Genomic DNA, 12,842 nt, shown 5'->3' on the forward strand with positions numbered 1-12,842 from the left:
CTACTACTATTACTAAAGTACTACTACTACTACTACTACAGTATTACTACTACTGCTACTACTACTACTATTCAGGTTCTAGCCTAACTGTATTTTAACATTATGGTCAGCACAGAAAGGGACGTCATCTAGCTCAGTCAATAGAGCGCTCCTGTGCTATCCTGTGTGGGGAAGTGTATGCAGTCTATAAAAGATACTTTGCTGTTAATAATGGAAAAATGTTGCAGGTTTCCTCTATGTGTCACAACGACCAAATGTTTGTCATCGAGTAATAAATCAAAGTGATCTAGTGGTGTCGTTAAACAAAACAAACTTTAAACACAGAAATATTAATATGTCGCGCCTCAGATCGAACAGATTTGTTTTTGCCCAGTCAGTAACACTGAGCTCCGCTGTGCACCTGCTCGTCGAAATCCGTAAATGTGCGGAAAGCCGCGAAGTTGTCCGATTCGGAGCATGCTCATTGATTGGCAAGACAAGCGTTTCCTATGTTATGGACACACTATGAGCCAGTGACTGGTTCAGTCGCCGAGTGCGCTGAGATGGAGGAAGAGCTCAAGTGCCCGCTCTGTCGTAAGGTGTATACGAAACCAGTATTGTTCCCCTGTTACCACTCCTTCTGTATGGCATGCGCTGTCGGGATCCAGCAACCAGCCCAGCAGCTGATCCCCCAAACGACGGGAACGGACGAGGGGACACAGGTGATAAACGAAACGGTGGACTTTCCGGAGATAGACAAACTGAGTATTGTGTCCGAAACTGACAGCGGGGTCGTGTGTAATAGTCGACCGTCGAGTTACGTCAGCACACCGAGTATATCCAACATCTTCACCCAGTCTTTACAGACGTGTACCTTCGGAATTAAGTGTCCCATTTGTCACAAGTCCGTGTTTTTGGATGACACCGGGGCACAATCCCTACCCCCGAATAAAGTTCTTGAGGCCATAGTGGATAAGTACTATAACCAACACAAGCATGACGAAGTCAAGTGTGAAATGTGCGAGGACGGATCTACCGATGCTACGACGATGTGCAAGCAGTGTGAGGTGTTTTACTGTGATAAGTGCCGGGACAGTTGTCACCCGCCCCGGGGACCCCTTGCCAAGCACAACCTTGTGGACCCCACCCAGGGGAAAAATATCCTCAGGACGAAAAATAAAAACAAGGAAGTTAAGTGTGCGGAACACGGGGACGAACAGCTCAGCATGTACTGTGTTGTGTGCAAAATACCTGTGTGTTTTACCTGCGCACAGGACGGGCGACACCTCAGCCACGACGTCCAGGCACTGGGCGCACTCTGTAAGAGTCAGAAGGTAACACCCTAATGTTGCTGTCTTATTCTGTTATATAATTGGAAGGACTTTCCTTTGGCTCTGTCACTAACCCTAACTCTATATGATAAGTATTTATAATGTTCTTTATGCTAACAGTGCCAAAGGAAAGTCCTACCAAATAATGATATATCTGTTCCCCCCCCCCCCCCCCACCCAATTATACTGATATATGTATAGGCCTAAACAGGGAACCCCTGTCCTGGCCGACACCTGTGCCCAGGACAGGCATGTGCTACAACAGCTTGTTCTGAATGTGCACATAAAAACCCTATGACCTGACCTAACAGGGAACCACACCCTAACCCCAAAACTAACCCTAATCATATGTCTTTGGGATGGTGCATATAAATGATCCCTTGCTACTAGTGAAAAAATGTAGCGTGGTTCTTCTCTAAGACTATATATGTCAGAATTACCATATATTTGACATCCAATAGCCGATGATTAATAAATCAATGTGCTCTAGTGGTGTTGTGAAAGAAAACAAATTTTAACCGTAACCCTAAAACAATTCTAATAATATGAGGGTAACAGATATTTTACCGAAATCTCAATGAAGATGTCATTTGCATAGGCGCCAGAAGCATGGAGAGAGCAGGATGCATTGCATTCACCCCCCCCCCCCCCCCGATGATTATATATTGCCTCCCCACTGAAAAGGCAGATTATTATTTATATAAGTGCTCCCTCCCACCATTTACTGGCGTCCGACTTCTTCTGATGCCTTTGATTTGATTTAGCAGTGTAAAGGCTGTACTTGGTCTGAAATAACTGGGTGAGGGCAGTTTAAAAAGAACCGGGGCAGAGTAATATATAACATCTTCTCCAGATCTATAGATGAAAAAGGCACCTTTAAGACAACAAATTCTATTTTTTTGTTATTTACTGGTGGAAAAAACTGCCACCTCAGCCCTCTCCCCTCTCTAGGCATGGCCCAGAACCACTAGTAACATATGCATGTAACATATGATTTATCAAATATTCAAATCATACCACAAATATTACATACATAATAACACACATTTGTTATCTTTCCATCCATTACTCCAAATATTGCCTAGGTAATAATGATGTCATTTCATCCATATTTCCATTTTTTATATATTTTTTTTCCACCATGTAACATGTTTAGTTAACTATGTAGCTAGTTCACAAAATGAACACACAAAAATGTTCAACTGAACCTTTTTATATTGTTTAATTTTGTCACTTGTTTGTATTTAACTGATGGACATACACTTGTATGTAATTACCCTGGTTACTGATTCACCTGGATGTATTGTAAGTTATGTGTGTTTCATGCCTGCAAGCATAACGGTAATCGTATGTAGGTTCCTGCTGGCGAACAAGGAAGTCATCCGTGGAGTTCATGCTAACAGTACATACATGTAGCTGAATAAGAGATCTGTTAATCAGGACAGGTGTTAACTGTGTAATACCTATAGCTAAGAACAAAGACTCATTTTAAAACCACGTAATACTGATAATACTAATCAGGGCTCACACTGGAACACATTTTGGTTTCGCCAAGTTTCAGATATATGTATATAGAATTTTCTTTAAAATAATAAAAAAGTGATTAATTTATGGAATATTTTTTTGGCCAAAGAATAAATGTTGTAGCCACTTTGTATAGAAATTAGTATTTGGCTAATTTAATAATGTACAGGGTGATCCCTGACTAATAGCATTAAATTTTTTTTTAATAATAATAATAATAATAAAAGAAAAAAATGAGAACTTTTCTAAACCACTAGGTAATTTGCAAACTTTATATTTGTATCCATGGAAAAATGTAAACGCAAAATTCCATTGTTACTTTCTAACACCATCTGCCCACTAATAAAAGGTGTTGTGAATGGATCAATGTTTTCTGATATGTAATAGGCTGATGTAATTAGACTGATGACATCACTATCAGAAAAGATTACGTAACATGATAGGGTGTCGGTGGTGTTCAGTGCTGGGAAACTCAGCAGGCTGTGGTCACTGAGCCAATCTCCTAATCACCAGTAATTATAACAGTAAATTATAATTGATTAATCTTTTTCTTGAAATAGTTAATTAGTGTAACACTGGATTTGTGAAACTGTTATCATTGTAATATGATTTGTACACCTGATAGCAACTAGATACAAGGTATTAGATAGTGATACAGTATAATGTGTTGTTAAAGCCATTATTGTATGTCAGTAAGGGCTAATCGTAGACCCGCTGATTTGCTGATTTGCTGCAAAGTGCGATTGATCCTTATAAATGAAATTGTATTGGGTAAATGCCGTTTTTTTTATATCAAAATGCGATATACGCCAATTAAAAAAAAAGAGTCTTTTACTGAAAATGAAAAAAATTGACATGTCGTGTTTTGCACTTCATATATAGTTGTACAAATGTATATAATATATAGTGTGCCGTTTTTGTTGTTCCTGTAATTTATACTGCATTGTATAATATACACTTGAAAATGAATTAAGCACTACCTAGTTCTTAATATCTGACATACTTTGCAAGTAATGTTGACCATTTAATTGATACACAATACTGAAATTAATGTTCTGTGTATAGAGAATATTGAAAAATACTGACAGCACGCAACGCTGTCATTACATCAATATTTAATGTACACAGAGACCATAAATATACATGGTTATTAAGTATAGAACTTATCATAAGTAATTTATTCATGTCATCTCGGTAAATACCCAGTATATACAGAATATGTAAAAGCTCTCAGTATCATCATGGTCAACTAACTGTAGGTGCCGTTTTGGTTACAGTACAGTTCAAGTGGTGCTGAATTAAATTATAGCTATACTTATATATATATATATGGGGCGGGACGCAGTCCTGTGGTAAAGCGCTCACTTGATGCGCAGTCGGTGTGGGATTGATCCCTGTTGGTGGGCACATTGGGCTATTTCTCGTTCCAGCCAGTGCACCACGACTGGTATATATCAAAGGCTATGGTATATACTACCCTGTCTATGGGATGGTGCATATAACAGATCCCTTGCTGCTAATCGAAAAGAGTAGCCCATGAAGTGACGGCAGCAGGTTTCCTTTCTCAATATCTGTGTGGTTCTTAACCATATGTCTGACACCATATAACTGTAAATAAAATGTGTTGAGCGCATTGTTAAATAAAACATTTCTTTTTCTTTACATATATATATATATATTTAGCCATTTTATTATAACCAAACAAAATGCAACAAAGTAAAGGCTCATTAAACAAGCAGAAAATGTGTAATTAATTTTGGGGTGTGGTTGAAGACAAATTTATTATAATATAAATGAAATTTATTTCTCAAATTGAACTTCATTTTGTATTTATCAAACTGCCTGTAATTTTATGTCACCCAAGTGTAACATTAATTCCTTAATAACATAGCATAGCATGTACATTTAAGAATTTTAACCATTGCTAGCTTTTAACTTTTTGTTCCTGTTTCATTCTAAAGTCAACATATATCGTTTGAACCAATTTGCTCAAAGCTTTTGACAGGCTTTGAAGGTTTTATAGTTCCGTGCCCTGTTATGAACTCTATGAGCCATGACAGTATGGCCAGGCTTGCTGCTAACAGTAGTTACCCAGCACACGACTACTCCAGTAGACTACCCACTGATCTACAGTCTGCCTTTAGCCCCCTGTGGCGACAGAGTGGCGGCTTATCGCCTCCCACCCACTGAAGGAGATTTAGCACACCTTTACACCTGGCCTCATGGGTAAACAGTCACTGTTTTCCCTGGCATTTAGTCCTGCCTGCGCTTGGTGTCACGCCATCACAATGCTAACATTTATTTAAGTATGGACGTTTTCTATGCCTTTATTGTTTGCATGTTTCTTCACACGTCTATTGCTACAGTTTACAAGTATTCGGTTTCAAAAGTGATACAAGTGTACAAATAGCACTATATTTAATGTACCTGCTGTAGGTGTGCTTTATTTTTATGATACTTTAAAATACAGGACAGTATGTACTTATAGCTGAGTAGAGAATCCATTTGTATTCAGACTTCAGCGTTCGAAATCACTGGTATGTTTATCCTGACAAGCGAAAGTCTGCTCAGACAAGAAAATATACCTTAATGGTTGTCCAGTGGACAAGAAACATTTTGAGTGCAGTTTCATTTTGAGCAATCAAATCATTATCTTTGTACTTGAATAAAGCAAACCTTTTATTTGAACAACCATTAAGAATATCAGCAGACAAGTAGATTTCTAGATGGCTTTCACCCATTAAAGTGTGTTGTTAGCCAAGATTCATATTTGGACTTTATAATATAACTATTGTTAAAAATTATGAGCCCTAAAAAACCAAAACCCTGAAGTCTTAAATTGCATTTGCTTTTGGAATAGTTTTTACTATTACAAATGTATAACACAATATTCCTGGACAGAATCTAGTTCAGTCAGTAGATTGCTCAGAATAAGGAGTTTTTGTTGTATATTGAACCACGTCAGTAGATCTATTTTTTTAAATAGTTTTTTCTATCCCAATTAGTGCTTCATAGCTGGTATATCAAAGGCTGGTATGTGCTGTCCTGTATTGCAAAGTGTATATAAAAGATCCCATGCTGCAACTGTTCTAGTATCACAATTGAATTACCAAATGTTTTATATTCAATAGCCAATCAGTGGGCTCTAGTGGTGTTGTTAAACAAAACAAACTTTGTTTAAACATTCCTTTCTTCTGTTTTTTACTGTTTTTGTATACATGTAACAAGTCTGTGTTGATATGGGTGGGGTTTCTTCAGTACTTAATGTTTCATGCTACATGTACAGCCGATATGTTAATCATCTCCCAGTTGGTATCGGTATCAAATTGTTCCCTTAGTATGAAAAGAACTTGTTAATCATACTTACAAGACAATGAGACAACTTATTTATGGTTGTCATGGTGTTCTCCCAGACATAATTACACACTTGATCAAGTTCTGCACGTCTTTATTCCCAGAGTAAATTGACTAGATTGTGATCTGCATCTAAGTCGATTGTACACTGAGTGGCCCATATTCCCTGCTGTAGGTGAAGATATTGGGGTTTTTTGTTGGCTTTTTTGCACAGGTATTTGAGATGGGATGGATCGATTAAGACCCAGATGAGACCTCTGTCTGACAAAGGATTTGGGCATTTTTTTCTGGGCAACTATTATTTCAAGGCAAAGACTTCAATTTTAATTTAAAAAGTTTAGGTGTGTGTGTGTGTGTGTGTGTGTGTGCAATTTCTTTCTGTCAATCCACCCATTCTTCCAGTGTTATCTCATATACATAGTGACAGTGTCATTCATCAATTTAATCACCAAAAGATAATATCAGTTTTGTCCTTTGTTAGTTATCGTATGCCTATTGGGTATGCCAGTGTTTGATTTTATTTAAAATTTTGTTTTCAATTATCCAATTCCCATTATTTGTATTTGTTATGTATAATAACTAATCTAGTATTAATTATCTAAAATAGATACTTTCACTGATAAAGGGTGCCATTAGCTATCATTACAAATACAAATGTACCTCGATCTTAAAAAAAAACTAGGTTGAATTAGGTAACTTGTCTTCAACCCATGTTTTAATGCACCGTTAAGTGGATTATTTTCATCACATTACAATGGTCAACTTTTGCTCACTGTTATTACTGTTGATAATTATTACGGTTCCATTTTCAGACTCTGTGTTAGTGAAATTATTATAGATTTATTGGTTCCAGTGTTGTGCACCGTGACACTGTGGACACAATTACACCGTGGCAGTGCCATTGTCTCCTTTGTGAAACACTAACTCACTTAAGTTGGTTGCCCTTGTGTTCACCTTGGTCAGCCATTATTCTGTCTATGCACCTCAAGTGAAAATAGTTGATCAAACAATAAAAAATATGGGTTTCTAGTCAAAACCTTTGTATTGCATATTAGGTTCAGTTTTTATTTGCCTGAAGTTAATCTTTTTTTATAACCCATTTTATTTCATGAAAAAGTGATAAGAATGTGATACTGGTTTAATAATGTTATGGATACATCTGCTGTTCTGTGTAAATATTTTCACATTTTAAACATGTATGGACGAAAAAACCCAAACATTTGCAAACTACATATTTTGATTAAACATTTCATCTGGATTTTTTTTTATTATTACATGTACTAATAACTCTATTTTATTATTTTGAATTTGTTTATTATTATTGTTATAGCAAAATAAACTAAAAAGTGTGTGTGTGTGTGTATATATATATATATATATATATAACCTCATGACTGTTATGTCAAATAATAATAATAATGACTTTATTTAATGAGGGTGAAAGCATTGGTATGTGCATTGTCTCTGCACTTCTGTTTTATAGTTCAAATAGCCTAGTATAAAAAAATTTGTGGTAAGCAGTGCAGGTTGTTTTTTTTGTCTTTAGAATAAAGTATTAAAATAATCATATATTAGACAATAAAATGCTCTGAAGTGTTGTTAAAAAAAAATTAAAATTCTTTTCCTAAACATGTGTATACGTAATTGATAAACATTTATCAGTTTGTTTTGTCAATGTTAATAAGTGCCACTGTTATGGGCCAAAAACCGGAAACATGTACCTGAATAAGAAAAACTGTTTACTTCTTCCATAAGGTTTGTCACTGACTCATTTTATTGTTCCCTCGAGTGTAACCTAAAGATGCCCAGCAGTGTAATTACTGGTGGAACTTAAGTGTCATCCTGCGACTGGCGTAACAGTGAGCAGTGAGAGGCACATGGAATCCCCATGCAGTGTGCACACTTATCAAGATTTGTTTGATTATGTGTTGCCGTGGTATTCTTCTGGCGCCAGTGGTCTGCGGTGGTGTCTGCTGTACACATTGGCCCTGCACTACTGTTCACCCTGGTGACGACTCAGATCATTGTAGCATGTTCATGCTGATTTATTTCCTCTACCTGCTCAAAAGAAGCTTTCGTGAGTTATCAACCTTTTGCGCTCTTCAATCTCGAGAACTAATAAATTGGCTTCTCATGATTTCGTATTGATTCCTTGCATGATTAAGATCCCGTATAAAGAAAAAACACTTATTGCTTCTGTCAAAATTACTTTTTAAATGGTTTTAGCTCTTCTTTTTTTATATGATATCGGAAAGAATTATGTGATGTTATAGCATTTTTTTATAAGATGTGAATGGTAATCATTTGTCGTGGCTTATTTTTATATATTGCAAGGAACATTATTAACTAAAAATAAAAGTTAATCTAGTAACTTCGGTGTGTGTATATGGATTTTAAACTGAAGCAAAATAGATTTTAACATCATTTAAAATCTTTTTTCTTTCTTTACATACTGGTAGGGCTAATATTTAATATTTGAAAGTACCATTGAATTATTGAAATATTTGTTGTGTAGAATAATTATAATAAACAACATTAATTTTTAAGTAAAATATGCTAAACCAGATTTTAAATTAAACTGATACTGCATTAAAACAACACAAATGTTGGTTTAATGGCATTATGTTAGATGTTAGGCACAATTATGTTATGGCATCTACATGCAGTTGATTTTAAAGAAAAGAAAGAAAAAAACCCACAAAAAACAGGCAGCTATCAGGTACATATGTGTAAGGTACTTAGACATGTTGCCGCAAAAGATCTTTTGTATGCTCTATGACACATTTTAAAGGCATATTGTCACAGACTACTGACCTATTTAATGGTCTAACAAAGTATTACCTGAACAAAAATTATTGATTTGTCCCTAAATGTACTTTATTCAGCCATCTTCATAACCATCATACTCCGTTTATTAATGATATTTTGTAAAAATAATTGAATTATGGCAATGGTCCATAATTCAAAAACTAAAATTGCTGAGAGGGTTGACATGGATTTCATTCCATCATGGTTCAGTTAAGGTGATGCAGTAGCTAGATTTGGTTTCCAACAATTAAAGGGACATACCCTATTTTTTAAACACTAAGGCATATTTTTGACTATTAGAGCCGTTTATGATTACTGAAATCATACTTTACCTAGATTTTATTGTTTAGATTATCCATTTCTGTACATTCGAAGTGTTTTGAGGCATCCTGGTGTTTTGATATCACAAAATGCATTTCTCATATTTTTAAAAACGCACGTGCGTCTGAGAAATAACAGTTATGGAGTCGAGTTTTAATCTATTTTTAGAGAGTATTTCACCGTTTCAAAGTCACAGACTCATGTTTCACTCAATTGTAATTTTATCCAAATGTGTTACAGGTTTGTAGATTAACTAAACGTAGTGTGCGTTTTCGTGGGCTGAAACTAGGGTATGTCCCTTTAATGTAATTTTTATTTATTATCCATTTTTAGAGAAATAAGGTCCTTAAATTTGTGACAGTATGCCTTTAATATGAACACAGGTTCAAATGGGTTTTATAACTGACCTAATATACTGGTCTTGACTTACAAATAAGATTTGTTCTTGTATCGTGATGACATAAAATCAATCATTTTGTCTGGTCTAAGGTAGATAAAAACGTCTTTTTTGAGCACTACATTGTTTTGCAAATGATGTATGATGTACTTAACATTTCAGTTTATTTGGATCCCATACATGTGGGTAAGACATACTGGCATATAATTAATCAGCATGTATTACTATCATACACAATAGGTTACACAGTGTATGATCATTATACATATCTATTGATGTAATATAAGCGTAATAACTTATTATTTAAGGATGGATGATAAATGTACATATACAGTAAAACTCCACCAAACCGAACTGCCTGTAAAACAGAATTTCCTCAGAACTGAACAAGTTCCATGGTCCCTTTTTATATATCAGTACAGAACAGAATCTCTCTAAACTGGATTCTCCTTTAAAATGGGACTTTTTATTTGTCCCATGGGTGTCCAGTTTAGAGGGTTTCACTGTACTTGAACAATAATCAAAGCTGAATCTATCTTGTTGTTATACAAAATGTCACTGGCATCTATATATTCTACAACAGCTTAAGTATTTAAATGTTTAGTGGTATAACGTCTAAAATTAGTAACTAGAGAAAAGAATTAGCTAAGCTCCATAACGGTGGACTAAGGTGAGAGACTAGGAGCAAGTAATTAAATTTCATGATGAATTGTTTTCCTTTCTACTACTAATCAATCTAGTAATAGAACAGGGCCACCCACCTGACCTAGGCAGTGGGAATCGATGTCAGCTTATGGAAAAATGTGATAATAATCTCCCATTACAATAGAATAGAAAACCAATTTGTCATGTGGTTGGAGACTCAAATACGAAGCATAATGCAAAGATTGGACATATTTCGAAAACACAAGACACACCAAGTGTTTGCAGAGGTAACCTCTTCAACACTTTCATGAATTTTTAACTGCAGGAAAAGCCCCAGAATTAACAATTTGTGAGAAAACAAAATTGCCAAATTGTGCACGGGTCTCAAAAAATTGACACAAGACATTTATTAGATATGCAAATGGGCGCCAGACCATCTCAACACTGCCAATAAGATCATTCATCACAAAAAAGGAGGTATCAAAAAGTCATAAATGAAAACACTGATGTGACAGCTTTTTTCCTCAATCCAATTATTGTGCAGTCATCATAAAGTATTCAATATTTTGTAGTAAAAGAATCAGTAACTCAAAATTACTTAAGAAATGAAGTTGATGATCTCCGACATTCATGGAAGTATGAAACATGAATCTGCTTTATACACACAGTGTATGATTCAAAACTTGCCATAAATCTGACGTAAAATATTGGAAAATTATTCAGTGGTAGATCATTTTTCAGATTTTTTTTGTTGTTCCGGTTTATATGATATATACAGTATGTGGTGAAGGCTGAGACAAATGGCTGTATTGCTTTGTTTATAGTACATACACATGTAAATATTTAACAGTAGACACTGGCAAATTTGCAAGACTTCGGCTGAGCTGAATAAATTTACTTACTGCTTTAGGACATTTGTTTAGCAGTGTTTCAGTCTGTATTGAAACCAGAATAGACGTGCATATGTTACAAAGTAATCGTCATTAGGACAGATTTTCAGAGTTCATTGACACATAGGTTTCTAGAAAGCAATGAGAATTCTTTTTGTCAGTTTCATATGGTGTGTGAGAAAGAAAAACAATGTTTTAACAACATTCCAGCACTTTTAGTGGGCAGTTATTAATGTTAGATGTTGATTGAATGTTATATGTGGTTGAATTCTTAGTTTATGTTTATGACTAGCAATCACACTTGTGGCTGTCACCTATTTTACACAGAAAAATTACATCATAACAAAACATGGATCAGTGTAAGGATGAAAGATGATGAAATATGTGTATTTCAAACCATGTTACAATGTTTTGTGAAACTGGTCCCTGAATTCTTGTATGTATACATGACATTGTGTGTCTTACATCGACCAGGAAGCACTTGCTGTGTGATACAAACTGTTGTTTAGTTGTAGATTTATGTCTACGTGGGAAAACAAGGCTTATGATTTTTTTTGGTGAAATTGGTCCCTGAATTCGTATGTAAATGTGTGTCTTACTGTGATCAGGAAGCACTTGCTGTGTGGCTTATAGTTGTACAAACTGTGGTTTAGTCGTAGATTTATGTCTACGTGGAAAACACAAGGCTTATGTTTTTTTGTGTGTGAAATTGGTCCCTGAATTCTTATGTAAATGTGTGTCTTACTGTGATCAGGAAGCACTTGCTGTGTGGCTTGTAGTTGTACAAACTGTGATTTAGTCATAGATTTATGTCTACGTGGAAAAAAAGGCTTATGATTTTTTTTATGTGAAATTGGTCCCTGAATTCTTATGTACATGTGTGTCTTACTGTGATCAGGAAGCACTTGCTGTGTGGCTTGTAGTTGTACAAACTGTGATTTAGTCATAGATTTATGTCTACGTGGAAAAAAAGGCTTATGATTTTTTTTATGTGAAATTGGTCCCTGAATTCTTATGTACATGTGTAGCTTACTGTGATCAGGAAGCACTTGCTGTGTGGCTTGTAGTTGTACAAACTGTGATTTAGTCATAGATTTATGTTAACACAGAAAACAAGGCTTACGATATTTTGTGAAATTGGTCCCTGAATTCTTATATATGGTACATGTGTGTCTTACTGTGACCAGGGAGCACTATGTGTGTGGCTTACAGTGGTTGTGAGAGACATATGTAAGACATGATTGCCAAATTGTGTAACGTGTGTAATGTGGTAGCTGTAGTGTTAATAGCCACATTAACCTGCAGTGCAGACCACACTGTGGGTTTCTTCCTCTACTAGGAGCCATGCTGAAAAGTGTGGCTTTGATGTCACACCAAGAGATTACACATCTGGATGGAATATCAGGAAGCTGTTGATACTCGAGGCTAATGTTCACTTAAAGTAGAAAAATGGCATACAGGTTGACCAGAGGTTAATAGTATTGTTTCTTAAAAGTTAAAATTCCCTCCACATTCCAGAGTCGAAATGGTTGGGATGATTAATATGTCAAGGTGTTTTGAGTACAAACTTTTATATTAACTTCATACAGGTAG

General features: G+C 35.5%; 1 protein-coding gene across 2 annotated transcripts in view; it reads left to right on the plus strand.

The window, feature by feature from the left end:
- The first annotated feature begins 542 nt into the window (after positions 1-542).
- The window catches only part of LOC121371299 (E3 ubiquitin-protein ligase TRIM9-like), a 122,099-nt gene continuing 109,799 nt past the window's right edge, over positions 543-12,842 (plus strand). For both annotated transcript variants that reach the window (XM_041497101.1, XM_041497102.1), the window contains exon 1: positions 543-1,313. In XM_041497101.1, the coding sequence (XP_041353035.1) occupies positions 543-1,313 (771 nt within the window). The remainder of the gene's footprint in view (positions 1,314-12,842) is intronic.

Source organism: Gigantopelta aegis, chromosome 4, assembly GCF_016097555.1.
Source record: "Gigantopelta aegis isolate Gae_Host chromosome 4, Gae_host_genome, whole genome shotgun sequence".
Taxonomy (NCBI): Eukaryota; Metazoa; Mollusca; class Gastropoda; order Neomphalida; family Peltospiridae; genus Gigantopelta; species Gigantopelta aegis.